Source organism: Etheostoma spectabile, chromosome 19, assembly GCF_008692095.1.
Source record: "Etheostoma spectabile isolate EspeVRDwgs_2016 chromosome 19, UIUC_Espe_1.0, whole genome shotgun sequence".
NCBI classification, from domain to species: Eukaryota; Metazoa; Chordata; class Actinopteri; order Perciformes; family Percidae; genus Etheostoma; species Etheostoma spectabile.
In genome coordinates, this window is record NC_045751.1 from 7730307 (window position 1) to 7750670 (window position 20364).

The following is a 20364-nucleotide window of genomic DNA, read 5'->3' on the forward strand; positions in this document are numbered from 1 at the left end:
CACGGGTAATGTTGACACACATTTTTGGGAGCAGACTTTAATCTGAATTTCTGAGGTCTTCCAAAAGTAGTAAACAACTGTAATGTTTATGGTGTGACAGTCTAAGAGACCACAGTGAATTGAAAGTAAAACTCTTTCTACATTTACAAGAAAGTCATCTGGCTACAGGCCACACTCTAACACAAAGGACTCTTTGTTGACAGTTAATATCCTGCAGTTAGATGCCAATAAACACACATAGAATCCTTTCAACTTCAGATAATGTTGTTAGTCTGGTTATACAACCTGTCAACACTCTCCAGCTCAATAAGACTGCTTCTATTAATAACCATGATAACATTCTTTTCAACCTGTACTTTCCCAACCTCAGCCACCACCCTAACCCCTGAACAGCTGACATTCAGCGGCCTCTGCTGAGCATCACACAAGGTTCAACTTCAACCTGCTCATCTCAGTCATGCATTCAGGAGCTTCTGTCCTGACTTCAGTAACGCCCTGTTTACTGGCATCAGTGAAACACTTGTTCCCTGTCAGAAGCTTCAAAATACTGTTACAAAGATTTTATTGGGATTATAAAACAACCACATTTAAAATTGTATTTATTAAAATGTTTTGATAACTTTTAAATCTTGAACTGGTTATATTGGCGAGCTGGTAACCCCCTTCTGTTTTAAACTCACTTTTACAGATGATTTGTCTTTAATCTAATCTGTGGTTTGTTTAGTTCTTTGTGTTGTAATTCTTGTTGTGTTAATTCATTTTAACTGACTTTAAAAAATAAAATAAAAACTTTTTCATGTTATGTTATCATTTCACAAAACTGTTGTACAAATAGTATAATAAATGACTCAGAGAACTTCTGTTTTTGTGATTTACTGGCGTTTGAAAAAATAAAACCTGTTCATTTTATTGTATGATAATGTTATTTTCATGTATGATATTGTTTTTGCTCATACTTTGATATAGTTTGAATAATTTGTATAATACAGCAGGGACTTCTAGTAATAATTCCAATCAAGTCACACAGTTAGAAATGAAAGTAAACAGTCAGACAGACTACAGCAAGAGAGCAGGAGGAAAAAGATCCAGCAGTCCTGGTGACTCGTTTTGTTGCAACATGGACGGTGAGTTGACCCCGTTTCACTGCAGTGGTGGAGGAAGTATTATTCTTAAATCTTAAATTGTTATTGGTGATGCATACATGCACAAGTACATGTACTGTATAAAGTACTGTTATTTTGTTAAATATTAAACACTGAATCCTATTTCCATCCTATGTGTTGTTAGTAACTAGAAATTATTGACTGACTATATCTGTCAGATACATACAAATATTTTCCCCTGAAATGAAGAAAAGTAGATTTATAAATTAGCATGAAATGGAAATACTTAACTTCAATTATTTCAATCATGTGCTTGACCTAAAGTGTTTGAGTAAATATACGTGTCAGCATTGTATCAGCGTCAACAATGAGAAACGTTCTATACTTGATTCTGACACACACAGAATTTAAAAAGAAAGAAATGGATATGTTAGTTCAAAGCAAAGCTTGCTAGATGAATTATCCATAGAATACATTAATAATGTGACGCAATGTTTTAAGTATTAGGAGATATTTGGGCTTTATGATAATTATAAAGGAAATGTTTGACGATCCCTTAAGCTTTCATCTGGCCCCATCTACAGGCCACTAATATTATTTGTGCAATATTTAGATTTACGAACAAATCCTCAGGTGTAGCCTACTGTGGATGATTTGAAATACTAAAATAAATACAAATCAAACAAAAAACAAGTGAAATGTATTTGAAGTGCAGTGAAGTGAATGCATTTATAAAGACAAAACACTTTCAGTACCAAAAGGAAAATGACGTGCTAACACAGATTCATTGCTGTCTTCTAGAGATGACTTCAAGAAGAATTGTCCTGCTGGGAAAAACTGGAGCTGGAAAAAGCAGTCTGGGAAACACCCTACTGGGAGAGGATGTGTTCAAAATAAGCCATTCTGCCGTCTCTGAAACAAGTCTTTCTCATGCAGAAACCAAATCTGTCAATGGGAAAAGCATCAGGTTGATCGACACTCACAGTTTTTTTGACACGAGTGGGTCCGAGACGATGCTCAAGGCTGAGATAGTGAGGTGTATCACAGAGAGCGCTCCTGGGGCTCACGCGTTTCTCATTGTGCTTAAAGTGGAGAGATTCACAGAGCAGGAGAAGGACGTCATCAAAAAAATATGCCAATATTTTTCAGAGGAAGCCTTAGAATACGCCACCGTTGTCTTCACACATGGGGACCAGCTCCCTGAAGAGATGAAGATTGAGGAGTTTGTCAGTCAGAATGTAGAGCTGAGTGATCTGGTGAAGAAGTGCGGAGGCAGGTGCCACGTTGTGGATAACAAGTACTGGACGAGCAGCGGAGAGGACGACTACAGAAGTAACCAGTTCCAGGTGGCAGAGCTGCTCAACACCATCGAGAAGATGGTGGAGGCAAACAAAGGATGCTGCTACACTAATGAGATGCTACAAGCAGTGAACAGTGAAATACAGAGAGAGGAAGAGCGCATTACACAGTCATCATCAGCAGGCAACATGTCACAAGCAGAAATTAGAGATAAAGCTACAATTTATGTTTTTGACAGGTTATTGATCAGATTGGCAGGAACTGCAACCGGGGCATTGTTAGGAGCTTTTCTGGGCGTGGCAGGGATGGTTGCAGCAACTGTTAGAAATGTTCAGGATCTTTCAGCCCTGGTGACAACAAACAGAAGAATGTTAGCAACTGTAGCTCTGCGGGGGGTAACGGAGGGGGGTCAGATAGGATATGATGCAGCTGAAGGAGCAGAAACTGTGAGGGAAGCCATAGACAAGACAGTGAAGGCTGTCTGGAAGCCATCTGGGGTTGCAAATGATCAAAACAAAAAAATAGAGCATTGACAATACAAAGAGTGGAGCAGAAGATTGCTGTTTGTTATGTGATTAACTATAGGGAACAATGGGCTACTTGTTTTATGGACGTGTGAAATTATTAGTTAAAAACCAGGATTTTGAGATCAAGCCGTACCGCAGGTCCTTCATCCCGGCCTCTGTCAGACTCTACAACACCTGCACTACCTGATAATGTTGGAGTTTCTGTTCCTGTTTTTCATTTAATCCACACTCTCTGTATATCTTTATCTATATTTATATTTTTCCATTACAAGTACTTACTTTTTCAATATTATTTATGGTCACAGGTGAACATAACTTATATTATGGTTACCTGCTTTCGCATTATCACTTTAACTAGATATTCAACTTAATTTTAGCGTCACTTACTACAATGCAATGTTGTTTTCTTGTACTATGGCAACTGCACTTTACTTTACAATACCTCATGTGACGCCACTTCACTTTACTTTACTTTACTTTACTTTACCTTACTTTACTTTACTTCAGTCTACCTTTCTGCACATTGTCTATTGTTTACCTGTTTTTCTGGAATAAGCTGCCCAGTGAGATGCGTATCATTACTGACCTGGGTCTTTTTAAATCAAGACTTAAGCTGCATCTTTTTAAAGTGGCGTTTGGTACCTAGTAATGTGATGGCACATTTGTATTGATTGTGTTGTTTTTATTTTTTATCTTTTCTTACTTTTCTCATTCATTATTGTAATTTTTGTTAGTGGTGTATTGTTGTTTTAAATCTGTGGTTTTATATGTTGTGAAGCACTTTGGTTCACTTATCGGTTGTTGTAAAGTGCTATATAAATAAAATACATTTACATTTACATTTACATTTCTTGTGTGTTTACTTGTTTGTTTTTACTTTCATTGTAGAGAATTGCTGCTGTAACAAAGGAATTTCCCCGCTGTGGGATGAATAAAGTATCATCATCTAATCTAATCTCTATAAAGTATGTCCTTGTGATTAGTGTTCTACCTATACAGGGTACAACATTTGGTAAATTATTAATGATGACACAATAGTCCATTTTGAAAATTTCTCAAGAAAATGCTGAATGATGTATTTTTAACTCCTTATTGCAGTGGTTTTGCATTTAGTTTTGAGTGATTCAATAAGTATAAAGCTGGTTAATAGGCCTTCCTTCATTCTCTCTTTTGTTGTGCCAACTACAATACATTTGCTGGCCATAAATGATAAGACTAATTTTAACGTTTTAATAATTCCTTAGGTTACTTCAATCAAAGATGAAGGACATGTGCTATTATACTGATGACTTCAGTATTTTTGAAATATTTTACTCTTTATTTTACACTTCCCATGCCTTTAAGATGCTAAAAGATGCATTTCAGTTTTCATTAATGTTTCTATTTTTTTTTTTAAAGCAAGCAATAGCTTAACAAGTTAGACAATTAAACAACTGTGATTACACATTTCCCACTGTCTGTTTTTTTGTGCGACAGCAACTAAAATCAACATTTACATATTTATAAAATAAACAGAACAGATAAAATTTTATTCAGTTTTATTTTAAATCATGTGAATTCATGTCAATTCCGAAAATATTGAGTGGCCAATTCGCTTCGCACTATTCACACCACAGAGAGGGCAACAGTGTAATGATAGATAGCTAGATAGATAGATAGATAGATAGATAGATAGATAGATAGATAGATAGATAGATAGATAGATACTGTAGATAGATAGATAGATAGATAGATAGATAGATAGATACTGTAGATAGATAGATAGATAGATAGATAGATAGATAGATAGATAGATAGATAGATAGATAGATAGATAGATAGATTGATTGATTGATTGATACTGTAGATATTGTAGATAGATAGATAGATAGATAGATAGATAGATAGATAGATAGATAGATAGATAGATAGATAGATAGAGATACTGTAGATAGATAGATAGATAGATAGATAGATAGATAGATAGATAGATAGATAGATAGATAGATAGATAGATAGATAGATATGTGTGAGAGCTTCATCCTTTTTGGGGATAGGACCATAGACAGTTATAGGACCTGTACAAATCGGGTTACGTTGCCTTGCGTAAGCATGGACGCCTGGCCAATAGCGATTGAAGGGCGGGTCTTGGCGTAAATTCCAAATCGCGTCCCGCTTCCTTCCACGAGGGTCTCTTCCGTAACCGAAAGTGAAACTCATGAGTGCTTTCTCTGCTTGTAAAACTCCTCGGAATGGCTGAGCTGCAGCAGCAGGAGCATGGCGTTCAGCTGGACCAGAATCAGTTCTGCTGTTCAGTATGTCTGGAGCAGCTGAGAGAGCCCGTCACCATTCCCTGTGGACACAGTTACTGCAAAGGCTGCATCGAGGGTTGCTGGGAACATAAAGAGAAGAAGGGAGAGGTCAGCTGCCCTCAGTGCAGGGAGACCTTCAGCACGAGGCCTGTCCTGCAGAGGAACACCATGCTGGCTGAGGTGATGGCCTACTGGAAGTAGTGGTAGAAAGATAGCCTACAGGTTATTGGTGGGGAGTCATGCCCTGTATTAATGTTTTTTCCCCCTGGCCCATTAAAATATGAGAATAACTATTACATCTTTAAAAATAATCCATCAAAATTGTGCTGTACTGTGGTGTTCCCAATGTTTACTACTACTTTCAAAATACTGTAGCCTATGATAACCTACCTACACATTTTATTAACTCTTTATTTATAATGTATTTTTGTTGTTTTTCTTTGACATGCCATAATGTTTTTCTGTGACAATTTGTCTTTATCCCTTTTTTTTTTTTAAATGGTCAAGGGTTGCCAGCCAGGTCTTTCTCCTGACGTCAAAGATAGTTTTAGTCTAGTACAGGTGTATATTGTTTGTGTTTTATATGTAGGATAAAGAACAAAACCACACAAGCGTGCACATGTAGAAATGTACACCCTAAACAAACGAAAGAATAAACCCAGCAAAACACCACACAATTCAAGAATCCAATCAAATGTTCATATATTTAAACAGAAAACATAAGCAAAACACTCAGAAAAAAGTCCCACGGAATAATTATAATGTCCAATAATAGCAAAAAGAAGAAGGATATAGAACATTCTTGAAAGTTGTTCCCCTAAATGACTTGTGCAACAACAGCTAAATTCTGAGTCATCCTGCAATCTGAGTGCATTTGACCTGTAGACAGATTATTTATTAATGTGAACAAAGTAATACCCCCAGTATAGAACAGTATTTGTTAGAAGAATCATACAAAATCTTAAATAAGTAAAAGTACAATAGTATTACATCCACATATGATGAATGCAAAACAACTCATTATGCAGATTGGACTATTTCAAAATAATTTAATATATTATTAGATAGTATTGATTGAGGCATTCATTTAAATTACTGTAATATTGCAGCTGGTAAGCAATGCTCTCTCTGTAATACATCAAAAGTTATTAATATTTGTTGATTACATTTATGGTAATAATGTGAATCTGAAAGGAAACTAGTAAACTAGTTTTCAAATAAATGTTGTGTAGTAAAAAAGTGAATACTTGCTTGTTAAATGTAGCAGTGTATAAGGGTAAAGTAGCAAACAATTTCAGTACTTAAGTAAAACACAAGTACCTCAAAATTGTACTTAAGTACAGTGCTTGAGTTAATGTTACTTTTTGTCTACAGTCACCAGATACATTTAAATGGCTGTAAGTGGTCATGAGTCTGACTGACTCATTTAAAGTTGGTACAATCCTTGAGTGAAGCCCTAATAACCCCATGAATTGGGTTCTCTAAAAATCCTTGTGCAATTAAAAAACGAAGATAGATCTAAAATGAGAATAAATAATTCAGATGATTGTGACGCCTTGGTAGATGTGCTGTATACTCTGAGTGAATTCTGTTCTTAATCTGATTTTCTCCTGTATGTCTTATAGTTTAAAATATTTTTTTTAATTATCCTTTTATCACCCCTACTGTAGCTTGTGGAGCAGCTGAAGTCAAGCCTTCAGCAGGCTTCCCCCCCTGCTGCTGAGGCCTGTGCCGGCCCGGCGGATGTTGCCTGTGATTTCTGTAGCGGGACCGGACCATTCAAAGCCACGATGTCTTGCCTGACGTGCTTGGTGTCTTACTGTCCCGCTCACCTGGAGCCTCACCACAGGGTTCCTGCGTTGAAAAACCACCAGCTGGTCCCTGCTACAATCCCACTGCAGGAAAAGCTGTGTAGGAAGCACAACAAGCTGATAGAGATCTACTGTCAGACAGACAAAAAATGTATCTGCTATCTGTGCGTTATAGATGAGCATAAGAGACACTGTACGGTGTCCGCTGCAGCAGAGAGGGCTGTGGAACAGGTAGGAACAAAAAACACAAACAGAATGACGTGTTTGTTACTTTAGCATTTTAGTCAAATCTTTCTCATGTGATCGAAGTGATAGAAACCATACTATGTAAACATATCCATTCACAAAGAGCCATTTGCTGTTGTGCCAACATTTTCTTTCAGAAACAGCTGACCGTGACTCAAAAGAAGGTCCAGGAGAGACAAAAGGAGAGAGAAAATGAGCTGAATGAGCTACTCCAAGCTCTGATGGAGTTCAAGGTGTGGAATTTAGACTTTAGTTTTTGAGTAATCCCTTTTTTGACAACTAGCCCTACGTATTATGTATGGAGCCTTTCATTTTCAACCAACATAATGATGATACATACAGGATGATCTAAATTGAGGATAACTATGCTTGTTATTATAAAGGCAATAAGTCCTTTATTAAACCGTATGAATATGTCCCAGGCCAGGATAGGAAATTAACTAACAATGTAAAGATTAACAAGCCACTGACACATATGTTCAAATTTGATTCATTCAATAAATTATTATTTTTTTGTCTTAAATCCACCAGACATTTTTATATTCTACCCAGATTTGCAGCATCCTGAGCCTTTTTGGTAAAGTTACTTGGAAAACTCAATTCTCCCAAAAACAAGTTTCCTTTTTATTTCCTTATTTTTTTAAGAACTATACAAAAAAATTGCAACTTTTTTGCAACTTTCTGTCTCCTGCAAATTCATTGCAACAAACATACAAAAAACATTGCAACTTATATCTCATTTTTTTTCTTCACAAAAGCTCCTGTAACATCAGGCATTTTGGGCTGCAACAATCTTAAAAAAAGGACGATAAATCCTGGAGGGACTGAAAGTCTGAACTTTGTCACATATTTTAGTACATTTGTTTTTTTTGTTTTTTAAAGAAAAACATTTGTTTTTGTTTTTCTTTGAATGAACAGAGTGGTAGCCAGCCTGCAATTAAGATCTGTGATGAGATCTTTGATGAGCTGATCTGCTCCATTAAGAAAAAACACACGTTGGTGAAGCAGCTGATCGAAGCCCAGGAGCACGCTGCCGTCTCTCAGGCGGAGGAGCTGCAGCTGCAGCTGAAGGAGGAGATCACCAAGCTGAAGATAAGAGACACCGACCTGGAGCAGCTTTCTCATACCAACGACCACGTCCACTTCATTCAGGTAGCAGACACCCGGTGTTGTGTGGAGCAATTTTAACAGTTTGGGGGTATTTTTGATCACTTTTTATATTACTGTATGTAAATAATCAGTGCTGTACAGTAGTGATGGCCAAATGAAGCTTTGTGAACCAGCGTCTTTATTTTCTGGGCCCACTAGATGACACTCTCTGTTTAACAGAGGGCTTAGAATACACTGAATTGCAATGCCTTAGGCCTATCTCTTAAAACCAAGAGCCTCATCTAGTGGGCTTAGAAAATAAAGAGAGTGATTGACAAAGCTTCATTTAGCCATCACTATACTGTATGGCTCTTGGAAGATTAGAACATGCAAAACTTGGCTCAGTTAATTTTTCTTGAGGACTCAGCAGAATGTTGAGTGACATCTGCTTACCAGATTTGAAAGTGAGACACGTGATACACTGATGGTGATATCGTTTTCAGCATTTTTTCAATGTCGGTCTCTGGCTTATTGAATTCCCTCCAGACTTTTCAGTCCCTCTCCAGCTCCTGCGAATCTCCAGACGGGCCAACTGGCCCGGTTGTTCATCCTCAACATTTGACTTTCCATCCTGTGACTGACAGCATGTCTAAGCTGAGGGACGACATAGAGGGGCTCCTGAAGGACACGTCTCACAGGATCTCTGCCACAGGTACCTGGTAGAAGTATAGGAATCCAGAGTAATACAGTGGATTTGATTCATGGCCAGTGGTATTTAGGATCTGTGTGTTTTTGTTAGTTTCAACTATAGATGTTGTGCTGCCACCTGTGCCGAAGACCAGAGAGGAGTTTTTACGCTGTGAGTGAAACATTTAATTCCAAAATATACTAGTGCATTAGTAATGAACTAAATGATTAAAGGTTGATGTTAATATTGCCTTATTTGTACTGCTTTGTTCTTTCATCAGATTGCCATCCTCTAAGCCTGGATGAGACCTCACTCTCCCAATATTTGTTCATTTCTCAAGAACACCGGCGAGTGATGTTTAACTATAAATATCATATGACCCCGCCTAGAAATTCCAGCCAGGTGTTGTGCAGAGAGGGTTTGTCAGAGCGCTGCTACTGGGAGGTCAGTTTGAGTGGTTATACTTGGTCAGTAGTAGTGTCCTACAAAGACGTTTGCAGATCATCATCACATGAATCAGAGTTTGGAAACAACAACAAGTCGTGGAGTTTAGAGTGCTCCCGAGCTGGTTACACTTTCCAACACAACAGTAAAGGCACGCCAGTGTCCGGCCCTCCATCCTCCAAGATTGGAGTGTTCTTGGATTATAAACCAGGGACTCTGTCCTTTTACAACGTCTCTGACTCGATGACTCTGCTCCACGAAGAGCACACCACGTTCACTCAGCCTCTCTATCCTGCCCTTGGGCTGAAACAGGGAAACGATGGACATTATGCCGAACTGATCAAGTTATGGTGATGAAGTTTATATTGGGGTGGTTAATGTCTGCCACTGCTGTAATTGGCTTTCCATTATAACTGAATACCACACGGTAGATGAGAGGATGCCATTTTATAAAAGTGAAGAATAAAACAAAAGAAAAAGAAGCATTGAATACCACCTCACTCTGACTTTAAGGTCCTGCTAGGCCTCAGCGTTATCTTAAATTGCAGAGGTTTTGTAACAGTCTTCTTTGTCGCGTTTCAGCGCTAACAAGAAATGTTGCAAAAATTGGCAACTATTTTGATGATAATTTGTAAAACGTATGTATTATTTTAAAACATTTCATTTCTGCGACTTTAAACTAGCACTTGAGGCAATAAAAGTAGTTTCCTAATTGTGAAACAGTTAAGATAAAAGGGTGGAGTGCCCTCAGTTGTTATGGCTGATTTATTGCATTAATGTGGCATGCTTGTCAAATGATTTTTTTGTTGGTTTTCTCTTGTTCTTCTTGCCAATTTCTTTAAATACTTCTTTGTGTGAAAAAGGCTGCTCAGAAAAGTTTGTCTTCAGTTCCTTTAAACCATAACAGCCTCACCATAGTTATATAAATACAACCGTTTGGTCATTGCTCCACATTGAAGCATTTATATGCAGAAGAATATGCTGTAAATCATTGGAATTATTTTATCACCAGAAATAAATAAAGGTTTTCCCACAGCCTATTGTTTGTGAATGTCATGTGTCTCGCCAGGACATGTATAGGTGGTGAATGTGTTTGGTGTCCAGAGATACTTGCCGTTTCTAATATTGTTAATTAATTCACACTATTGTATTTAGGGAACTACACAGTGTCTCACGATGGTAAAAAATATAATCTCGGATACTACTCAGGTCAGTCTTTAACATTACTCATAGTATGTTGAATCGTGAGATGATTGGAGTTCATTAAATAGATTATAAGAAATCTTAAAAGACATTGAGATGATGGTACAAACTAAATAACAGATAACTGGAGTGAATGTTTTCCTCTACCTCTGTTCCACAGAGAAGTCAGGGGTCACAGTCAGCTGCTGTTGTGCATTTCTGCAGATAAGAGAGAGAGAGAGACTGAAAACGGCGTCTGACACATTAGCAGGGTGGATGCTTGCCAACACAGGTGTGTGAAATCTGCTTTTCCTTTCTCAGGTTACCCACTCTTGTGCGGTGATACACTCAGTTTCCAGTTTCCACACAAAATGAATGAAATATAATGCCACAGTACTGTAATAAATGCAACTTTCATGAAGGGAAGGACACAACATTTATTGTCTTCATGAATCATTGTGCACTACGGAGAGGTGTAACTGTTATTTACTGAACCTTCATCAATGTAAATGGGGTGAACAAAATTGTATATCAAATTTTAGAATACCCAAAGAAGGACTTTGAAAGCACTGTGACATGGACACTAGAGGGCACCCTTATCCCATTAAATAGGCTATTTTCTAATGTTTGGATAAACAACTCAGAGACCAGTTTGTGCCAATGTACAAAGACACACCTACAGTACAGTTTACCATTAGTCACAACTCAAACAGCCAGGCGTGGTTGTCTTTACTCTCAAGGATATTCTTATTTGATATAATGTACAGGAGGTCACATGGTTTTTGCTCTGTTTCAACATATTATTTCATTGAGATGAAAGCATTTTATTATGACCTTTCAGGCCATTCAAAGAATATTAACAGTCCCATTCGCCTAAGTTCAAAGTAACAGTTCCACTGCACTTAATAATACTTGACAAGAGTTTTTTTCATCACTCTCTGTTTTCCCCAGATGGATATTGAGCACCCAATGAGATTAACTTCTTGTTCATGTTTTGTATCATCATTATTAGCAGTATTGGTCTCATTGTGTTGTTTAGGTTAGTGGTTCTCTGCCATCCATATTTTGTTGTAATTGTGTACAACAAAATATACAAATACAGTCCATAATTCAAAATGTACTTTTGTACTATGTACTGTGCCTTTTGAGTGTATAAATTGCTAATGAAATGAAAGCAGCATTTTAGAGGTGATAGTTTGTGGGAAAACAAGTGAAATAAAGAGATGATAGAGGGGAAACTGGAGTATATAAGTAAGATAGAGTATAAATGTTAGACTGGCAATATAACACTTAATAGTATGATGAGTGGGGAGGGTAAGAATACCACGCTATAAATAACTCATCCGACAGCAGATCTCAGCTCTAGATGTGGTAGGCAGCAGGCATGCGGGTGATATGTGGAGTGGAATAGTGGCATTCTTTTACCATTGGTGTGCTCTTTTATTTGGTGTCAATAAAGTATACTGAAGCTCCAACCTAGTAAAACAAGAGCTGAGTAGCAGCTCAGTCACAGGACTCTGCCACTCAGCTGGTCATAATCAACACGTCAGCCAAACATGAGATAACCGTGAGTACTTATTCTTAGATGGTAAACTTTGTTTCTGTGTTAACGTTGTTTATGTTTTCAAGAAACGCATTACTATATGTTCTCTTCTTCTGATAGTTTAATTGTCAATTATTTGTTGAATTTCCTTGATTTATTTTCTCTCTTAAATTTTATGAGAACTGCTTTAAAACCTGATTTTAAACTGATGACACATTTCATAGGTCTGGGGAAAAAAGAAGAAAGAATTACTTGTTACTTTGGAATCCCTAGCTATAAAACATGGTTAAATAAAATACATTTGCAAAAAAAGAAATACAGAAAAAAAACATATGCATACACGTACTGTGTATACATATATATTTGTGTGTGTGTATATATATATATATATATATATATATATATATATATATATATATATATATATATATATATATATATATATATATATATATATTAGTTATGTGATAGCACAGTTGGAGTGGAAGTCAGAAATTAATTTAATTTAATATTATATTAGTTATGTGATAGCACAGTTGGAGTGGAAGTCAGAAATTTATTTCACTGCTTGTTATATTGTTGTTTATGACATAAATGGCATGTGACAAATACAAAAACCTGAAACTTGAAACACAAAGACCATCATTGTGTAAGAGAACATATGGTACATTTGTAGGCCTAGATGTCTGGGAATAACTTTTTGGCAAACAAAAGGCATATACTTTCATGCACATCCGCATATAACTCACAAACATGCATATCTCCTTAATTGGTGTTATGGCAATGCTTTATGATCCAGTATGTGACAAATGGAGAGTAGGCCTACATCAACATTTATCCAGATATAGTGTTTTAACAGGATCAAATGAAATAAAAATATTTAGAGGAAAAAGTTGGGCAATTTTGCAATGAGTCTATTATTTTTCTATATTTTTTAATTTATTATTATCATTGTTATTTTTATAGGGGTTAGTGTGGACCCCCCCAAAATCTACCCTGTTACATTATTCACTGTAAAGTAAGTTGTTTTTTCTTCTTCTTCAGCTTTAGCAGTAACAACATAACTACTGCCTGGTACCTCCCTGTTAGACAGTCACCATGGTGATATGTGACTGTGCTCTGCTTTCCCAGCACTAGGTGCGCAGATCAGCAGAGTCCCAAACACAGTGTAAACACACTGCTACAAATCGGACGCTGCATATGACTGTCTGTCTTCGTCTCAGAGCACAACTATGGATGCTATTTACCAGTACTCCGTTTTCTTTGAGTGGAACAGCCTGCACGAGGAGCAGGCGAAGAGAATAAGAACATATTTCCGGGTTCGGCGCAGGTCCGGCGGAGGAGACTGCGGACCGGTGAGCAGGGTGAAGGATGACATCTACAGCGTCGCTTTCAAATATCAGGAAGGTAGCCAATGAGATAAAACACCGTACATTACTGATCAACTCATGTTATAACTGATGCAATGTCGTCCGTCTTATTGGTTAAAGAAGCAGCCCACCCTGTATTTGAACTATAGACTCACCCACCATAAGTTTCATTTTCCCGAAAATGAAACCAAAATCAATGCTGCCACAGCTGAGCTTTGGAAGTCGCATTATGTCTTTAAGAAGTAGCCTATTGTATAGTAGTAGTAGTATAGTAGTAGTATAGTAGCCTATAGTATAGACCTTAGTATAGACCACCCTGTAGAAAGCAATATAACAGTAGCCTAATTCAATGCAAAATATTAGTAGATTTCAAGTTTTCATTCTCTGAACCAGCTAACTGAATGTACAGTAGGCCTACTTTACTGGAAGAGACTTAGCCTTAGATTTAGACTTCTTATTATTAAATTATTATTAGATTAAATTGTCTATAAAACATGATTACATGAGAAACAACAAAGCAGGTCATTGTGTTGATGTACTGTCTGAGTGTGTACACTGTGGGAGATCCATTTTTTGTTTTGTTCTGATTACTAGTGACACAAAATGTTGTCAAATGAGCAACAAGTCCATGATTTAAAACACAATAAATAATGTTGCATGTTTTCAATAGATCAGCAGGCAGTCCTGCAAAAATCTGAGCATGTTGTGGATGGTGTGGCGTTTACTGTCCGAGGAACCAGGGAACACATCATCTCCTCTCCAAGCCAAGATCCTACAGCTCCAGAACAGGTTAGCACAACGTTTCTGTCATTTAATCAAGAGAAAAACTAATTTATATCATCAGTTTCCCATTTCATGTCGTTATATAACACCAAAGAGGCTGTATGCTGCATCATAAACCGGTAAAGTTGTTGTTGTCATTATTTGGATATCTCTCTTCATCAGAGCCCACAGTCCGTTCCTGCCTCCACTCCTCCACCAAGTGGTGAAGAATATGAACTACAAGTTGATGCTTACCTTCTTCGTTACTTTAAGGAATGTCCCAAGGCTTGGGAGAAACTAGAGAAAGAATTAGCCTCTGTGGCCTGCTCTGCTCAGCTTTACCCAGAGGAGGAGAGGGTTTCAGTCAGGCGTTTAGCTCAATCTGGAGCTGCAGGTGATGATAGAAACTGGAAAACAGAGGTAGCCAAACTTTTTGATGCCTACCTGTGCCACTATGAGTTCGACGCTCACAAAGTTAAAACTTTGCTTGAGTCTTGCAGCTCTCCTCAGAGCACAAATGAGGTGAAGGTGTACAGCGAGGTTGGGATGGCCGTTGTTGTTGGGGAGCGTTCTCAGGTGAACACCAGGTTGATGAATGTAGAGCACAGGTCAGGTATGAGTGAGAAGCAAACCAGCATTCAACGACTGGGTGAGACCAAGCTCCGCCTCCTCTGGAAAGAGATCGAGCACAGTTTGGGACGAGATTGTCCAGGAGTGAAGGTAACGAAGGGAGCTGCCGGTCAGGTGGTTTTGGAAGGTTCTGCGGGGGAAATTCTTAAGGCTTGCAATTGGATCTCTGGACTGGAGAAATTGGTGTTGGAAAAGACGGTTTCTGACATGAGCCCACATTTGTTGGCCTTTCTGAAGAAGGCATACAGAGGTCCAGGGGTGCTAAGTCACTTTTTAGGTGTCAGTGACAATGTGGAAGTAGAGTTAGGAGACATAGAGCTACGTTTGGTCTCCCTTTCCATTGATAATCTTGATGAAACAGAAAATGCACTGCAAGTTGAGATAAAGGAAGTCAAGATTGATGTCCCCAACTGCTCCACTGTGCCTACTGAGCTTTGGGAAAAGCTGAAGTCCAAGACAAATAAGATGAACCAAGGGCAATACAGGGCTCAGGTTGTGTTTGGCTCAGACGGCTCAGTCTGCTTACTGGGCCACACCAAAGAGGTTGAAGAGCTGAGGGAAGCTGTCATACAGTTTATTTTGGACCAGTCTAGTGTGCAAAACAAAGTCCATCTGCCTTTCTCACAGTTACCACAAGAGTTTTCACCAAGTGCTGCACATAATTTGGAATCTCTGAGTTTGAGTGAAGTAAACACAACAGTTTCCCGCTACAGCCTCCGTGGTGGGTTCCAGGTGCTGGTGCGTCAGGGTGACATCACCAAACAGGATGCTGATGCCTTGGTGAATGCTGCCAACGAAGATCTGGAACACGCTGGAGGGGTTGCTGGTGCGCTGAGTAAAGCAGGTGGCCCTGAAGTACAGAGTGAGAGCACTGCCATAGTAAAGTATAATGGGAAAATCCCCACAGGTGATGTGGTAGTGACCACAGGGGGCAACTTAAAGTGTAAGAAACTACTGCATGCTGTCGGGCCTGTAGGTGGAAAATCAGTTGGCAGAGAGGGGGTGTTACTGGAAAAAACTGTCCAGTCTGCTCTGAATTTAGCAGAGATGATGGAGTTCAGGTCCATAGCCATTCCCTGTATCAGCTCAGGGAATTTCGGTGTCCCTGTTACTGTGTGCTCTGAGGCTATTGTTGCTGCTGTTAAGAAGTTTGGCAGTCAGGGAGGGAGAAGTCTGAGCAGAGTTATCTTGATTGATAACAGAGGAGAGGTGGTCAGGGCAATGCAGGAAGCGTGTGACCGGCTTCTCCAAGGGATAAGTACTGGAAACAGTCCACCAAGAGGTCTGGGCTTCCAGATGGAGGCTTGTGCCCAAGACACAGCAAGAGGAGCCACTGCTGGAGCTCCTGGAGGTGGTGTTCATGTAGAGGTCATTCAGGGAACCATCGAGACCCAGCAGGTAAGATACTTTTCTGTGAGTTTTAAGAAAATGTATCAATCCTGCTCATTGGAAGATTAGAACCACTCTCTGCAGAATGACTCGTGTTTAGGATACTTCCACAAGGGCTTTTCCATATGACAGGCATGAAATTGTATAAATGACTTTGCTTAGCTTGATGATGTGCTAACAGTTTGATGTTTGTCAGGAGCTCCAACATTACACAAAACTACTGAATATCATATGCATTTAAAATGCTGCTGTCTCTATTTATGCCAGCTTGACCAATGCATTTTTCTAAAAGCAAAGCTCAGTTGAAGACTGATCCTATTACATTTTGTCTATGCAGGTGGTGTTTTACGCACATTTTGTCAGTCACCAATCTCAAGCCAAGTGGCTAAATGATTGTTCATCATTGTACCAGATGTTTCTGTAAACAAGGGCTTTGGATTTAGGAAGACACTGATTTTTTTAAAATAACTTTTATGTCTTTAATTAGGAATGATATGAGAAAATAAATAAGCTAGATATTTGTGTGAAACATCCATGACATGGTTGTTGTCCTCCTAGGTGGATGCCCTGGTATCGCCCATGGTTGGCCATGAGCATCTTTCTACCCGTGTCGGAAACATTTTGTTTAAAACGGTTGGATCCCAGCTGACCGCAAAGTTTAGAAAGGAAGCAGGAGAAAAAGAAACGATGCCGGGTGACCCCGTCCTGGTGGAGGGCTTGCCCGAACTCCCATCTAATGCAGTGTTCTTCCTCAACCTCATTCCCTGGGACGATGACCATGATGGAAGTGCAGTCCAGGTGAAATATTACAGTGTTTTAGAGTGTTTTCAGTTGTGTCTTATCTTCTTGTTGAAGGAGCTTTTTCCCAGTTTTGCACCATAATAAAGCATTTATTTTTGTCTAGCCTTAAAAACCATTGAATTCTGACCTTTTACAGGTTCTGAGAGTGGGCATCAACAACATCCTAACTTCCTGTGAGAAAAAAGGGTTTGGATCCGTTGCCTTTCCTGTCCTTGGAGCTGGGATCGCCCTGGGTTTTCCTGACAGTGTGGTAGCCAGGGTTCTACTGGAGGAAGTTCATGCGTTTGGACAGCACCGAGCAAGCGGAACGCCATTACTGGTCCGCATCGTCATCCACCCCAACGACCTGGAGTCTTGTGAGGTATTGGAAATGCATTGTTCCCTAAACGCTGACTATTCGCGATGAAACTCAAGAGTGTTCAAGTTCCACAAAATATAGCAAGCAGTAGATAAAATGTCATTTCTAAATTTATTTGGATTTCTTTGTGTGCAAGCTGCAGTGACGGCTTCAGAAGTTCAAATATCTTGGTAACTATATTGAGTGCAATTAATGTAGTGTGTCAAAAATAATGCTATTGTATTAATGCCGGATCTATTAATACAAATAAATGTAAATCTTGAGCAATGAACATAATCTTCATTTAACATTTTCTTGCATCGGATGAGTAAATACTGAAACTGATATTAAAACATGTATTTCCTGTTCTCTGCAGGCTTTCAAGTCTGTGCAGGAAGCTCTTCAACCCAAAGGATGTACAAAAAATGTTCACCAACCAGACCAAGGTAGGTGTATATATAGTATATAGGGTGTATATATATAATAATAATAATATATATATATATATATATATATATATATATATATAAACATAAATACATACAGTCATACTGACTTCCACAAATTAAATAAAGGAAACATACAAAACACATTCATACAAATACACATACAGACATACAAACAGCTATGCCCATAGGTATTATGTGTCAGAAAAGAATTGTAATTTAGTACTTAGTCACCTTAACTGAGTTTCTTGTTCTCAAAAAGCATTAGAAAACTAAGCTTAAAAGCTAAAAAAGCAATCAAGCTAGAGACAAACATACTTTACAGAGGCATTATTATCTTTTCTAGTGTCAACTGCGAGGAGGATTGTCCTGCTCGGGAAAACTGGTTCTGGGAAAAGTAACCTAGCCAACACCATATTTGGAGAGGAATTGTTCAAAACAAACCATACTCCCAACTCTGGAACAAGTGAATGTCAAAGTGAAACCAGATGTGTCAACGGAAGAAGCATCACTTTGATCGACACTCCTGGTTTCTTTGATGCAAACAGGTCTGAGGAGGAGATGAAGCCTAAGATAGTGAGGTGTATCACAGAGTGCGCTCCTGGGCCTCATGCTTTTCTCATTGTGCTTAAAGTGGAGAAATTCACAGAGCACGAGAAGGCTGTCATCAATAAAATATGCCAGTATTTCACGGAAGATGCTTTAAAATATGCTGTAATTGTCTTCACTCATGGTGAACAGCTCCCTAAAGGGATGAAAATTGAGGAGTTTGTCAGTCAGAATGAGAATCTGAGTAATCTGGTGAAGAAGTGCGGAGGCCGGTGTCATGTCCTGGATAATAAATACTGGAAGAACAAACAGCTGAATAGCTACAGGAGCAACCAGGTCCGGGTGGAGGAGCTGCTTAACACCATAGACAAGATGGTGATGGAAAACAATGGAGGCTACACCAATATGGTGTTTCAAGAAGTGGAGAAAGAAATACAGAGAGAGGAAGACATCATAAAACAGTCATCAGGAAACTTGCCACCGGAAGAGATCAGAAATCAGGCAAAAACCAAAGTGGCTGAGAGGTTTTTGATCCAACTGGTAGGTACTGGCACAGGAGCATTGCTGGGAGCTTTTTTTGGCGTGGCAAAGATGGTTGAATTAGTTATCACGGTTCTGCAAAACTGTCAATCGTTAATGCAACTTATGAATAAAGTTCCACCATTAAAAGGGGTGGCAGCAGCAGTAGCAGGAGGCGCAGAGGGAGCGGGACTGGTAGCTGCTGGAGTAATAGTGGGAGGCTTTGCTGTAGCAGGAGGAGTAGTTGGTGGTGTAATTGGACATCAGGCAGCTGAGGAAGCAAAATATCCAATGGAGGCAGCAGAGATGGCAGCCAAGGCCGTCATAAACAAAGCAAATGCTGATTTGAAGCTTCAAACTTCTTTGCCACTTGGGATCAGCGGAACAGTAAAACATTTAAAACAGCATTAACACATCTTCTAGATGCTGAGCAACATAAGCAATCATATGTAGTCGTGTTTATTGCCGTCTAGCTAATAGGAGTCCAACATTCACTCTCCTTTTATTTCAGTTTGTTTTGGTCTCCACCAACTCGGGAGGGAAATTTCTGGCTCTTTAGCTGCTAAATGCTACGCTATGTTCACTAGTAAATTGCTACATTTGTTTGTTTGGTGCTGGGGTTTATTTAAGCTTATTTGATAAAAACAGCTGCCGACTGAGGCTACAAATAAGGTCAATAAGAGTTTGTGGATCATTGATTAAAGTGATAATTCTTTGCAAGTTTGACACAACAAGCAACAACTTCCACAGCACACATAGTCACTTTATCCATTGTTTATAAAACAAAAATTGATGAATACAGTTTTAACTAAAGAGAAGAATGTTATGGGCCAAGAATAAAGTTATTACTCATTTGTAAATAATTTGTAACTTATCTCAATCAAGTCAGAGTGGGCTCATATTGAATAATATAAAATATATATAATTAATATATTAACATATAAATATTGGTATTGTATGATCAATTGTTCACTTATCAGACAGTGGTGGGTTGAATGTTGTCTCCATATCTAAATATGTTTCTTTACAATAAAAGCATTGATTGCTCATATATTTTCTCATTGTTCTATTTTTTTTATAATGAAGCTGTATGTTTACTCGGTACCTGCAGTCTCTGATCAACAGAGGGCCCCCTTAAGCAAGAAAAATACTTTGTTTAATCAGAGGCCACTGGGACATATTCTGTTACATCCAGTAAAGATAAGGTGTATCAAGTCAAATACAATGTTGGCATTTACTTTGTGATGTATTTATTATACATTTGATGCAGATATGGGGGATTTTGTAATGCAAAAAGCTTTTTGGTTCAGAGGTCACGTCACAGTGCGGATATGTGGC

The 20364-nt window shown here is 38.5% G+C and overlaps 3 protein-coding genes across 3 annotated transcripts; all 3 read left to right on the plus strand.

Moving 5' to 3' along the window:
• Positions 1–1001: 1001 nt before the first annotated feature.
• Positions 1002–3140, plus strand: LOC116669362 (GTPase IMAP family member 7). The gene is made up of 2 exons (XM_032499164.1): positions 1002–1124; positions 1905–3140. Exons 1-2 carry the CDS (start codon positions 1118–1120, stop codon positions 2933–2935), a joined length of 1038 nt encoding a protein of 345 aa, XP_032355055.1. The 5' UTR covers positions 1002–1117; the 3' UTR covers positions 2936–3140.
• Positions 3141–5091: 1951 nt separating this feature from the next.
• Positions 5092–9966, plus strand: LOC116707470 (E3 ubiquitin-protein ligase TRIM47). Its single transcript, XM_032544819.1, has 7 exons — positions 5092–5400; positions 6891–7262; positions 7415–7510; positions 8196–8429; positions 8913–9078; positions 9166–9225; positions 9335–9966. Exons 1-7 carry the CDS (start codon positions 5161–5163, stop codon positions 9850–9852), a joined length of 1686 nt encoding a protein of 561 aa, XP_032400710.1. The 5' UTR covers positions 5092–5160; the 3' UTR covers positions 9853–9966.
• Positions 9967–12108: 2142 nt separating this feature from the next.
• On the plus strand, positions 12109–20077 carry LOC116707469 (protein mono-ADP-ribosyltransferase PARP14). The gene is made up of 9 exons (XM_032544818.1): positions 12109–12247; positions 13190–13241; positions 13355–13630; positions 14264–14382; positions 14539–16383; positions 16933–17172; positions 17312–17536; positions 17889–17958; positions 18305–20077. The coding sequence occupies exons 3-9, from the start codon at positions 13456–13458 to the stop codon at positions 19435–19437; spliced, it is 3807 nt and encodes a 1268-aa protein (XP_032400709.1). The 5' UTR covers positions 12109–12247; positions 13190–13241; positions 13355–13455; the 3' UTR covers positions 19438–20077.
• Positions 20078–20364: the final 287 nt, after the last annotated feature.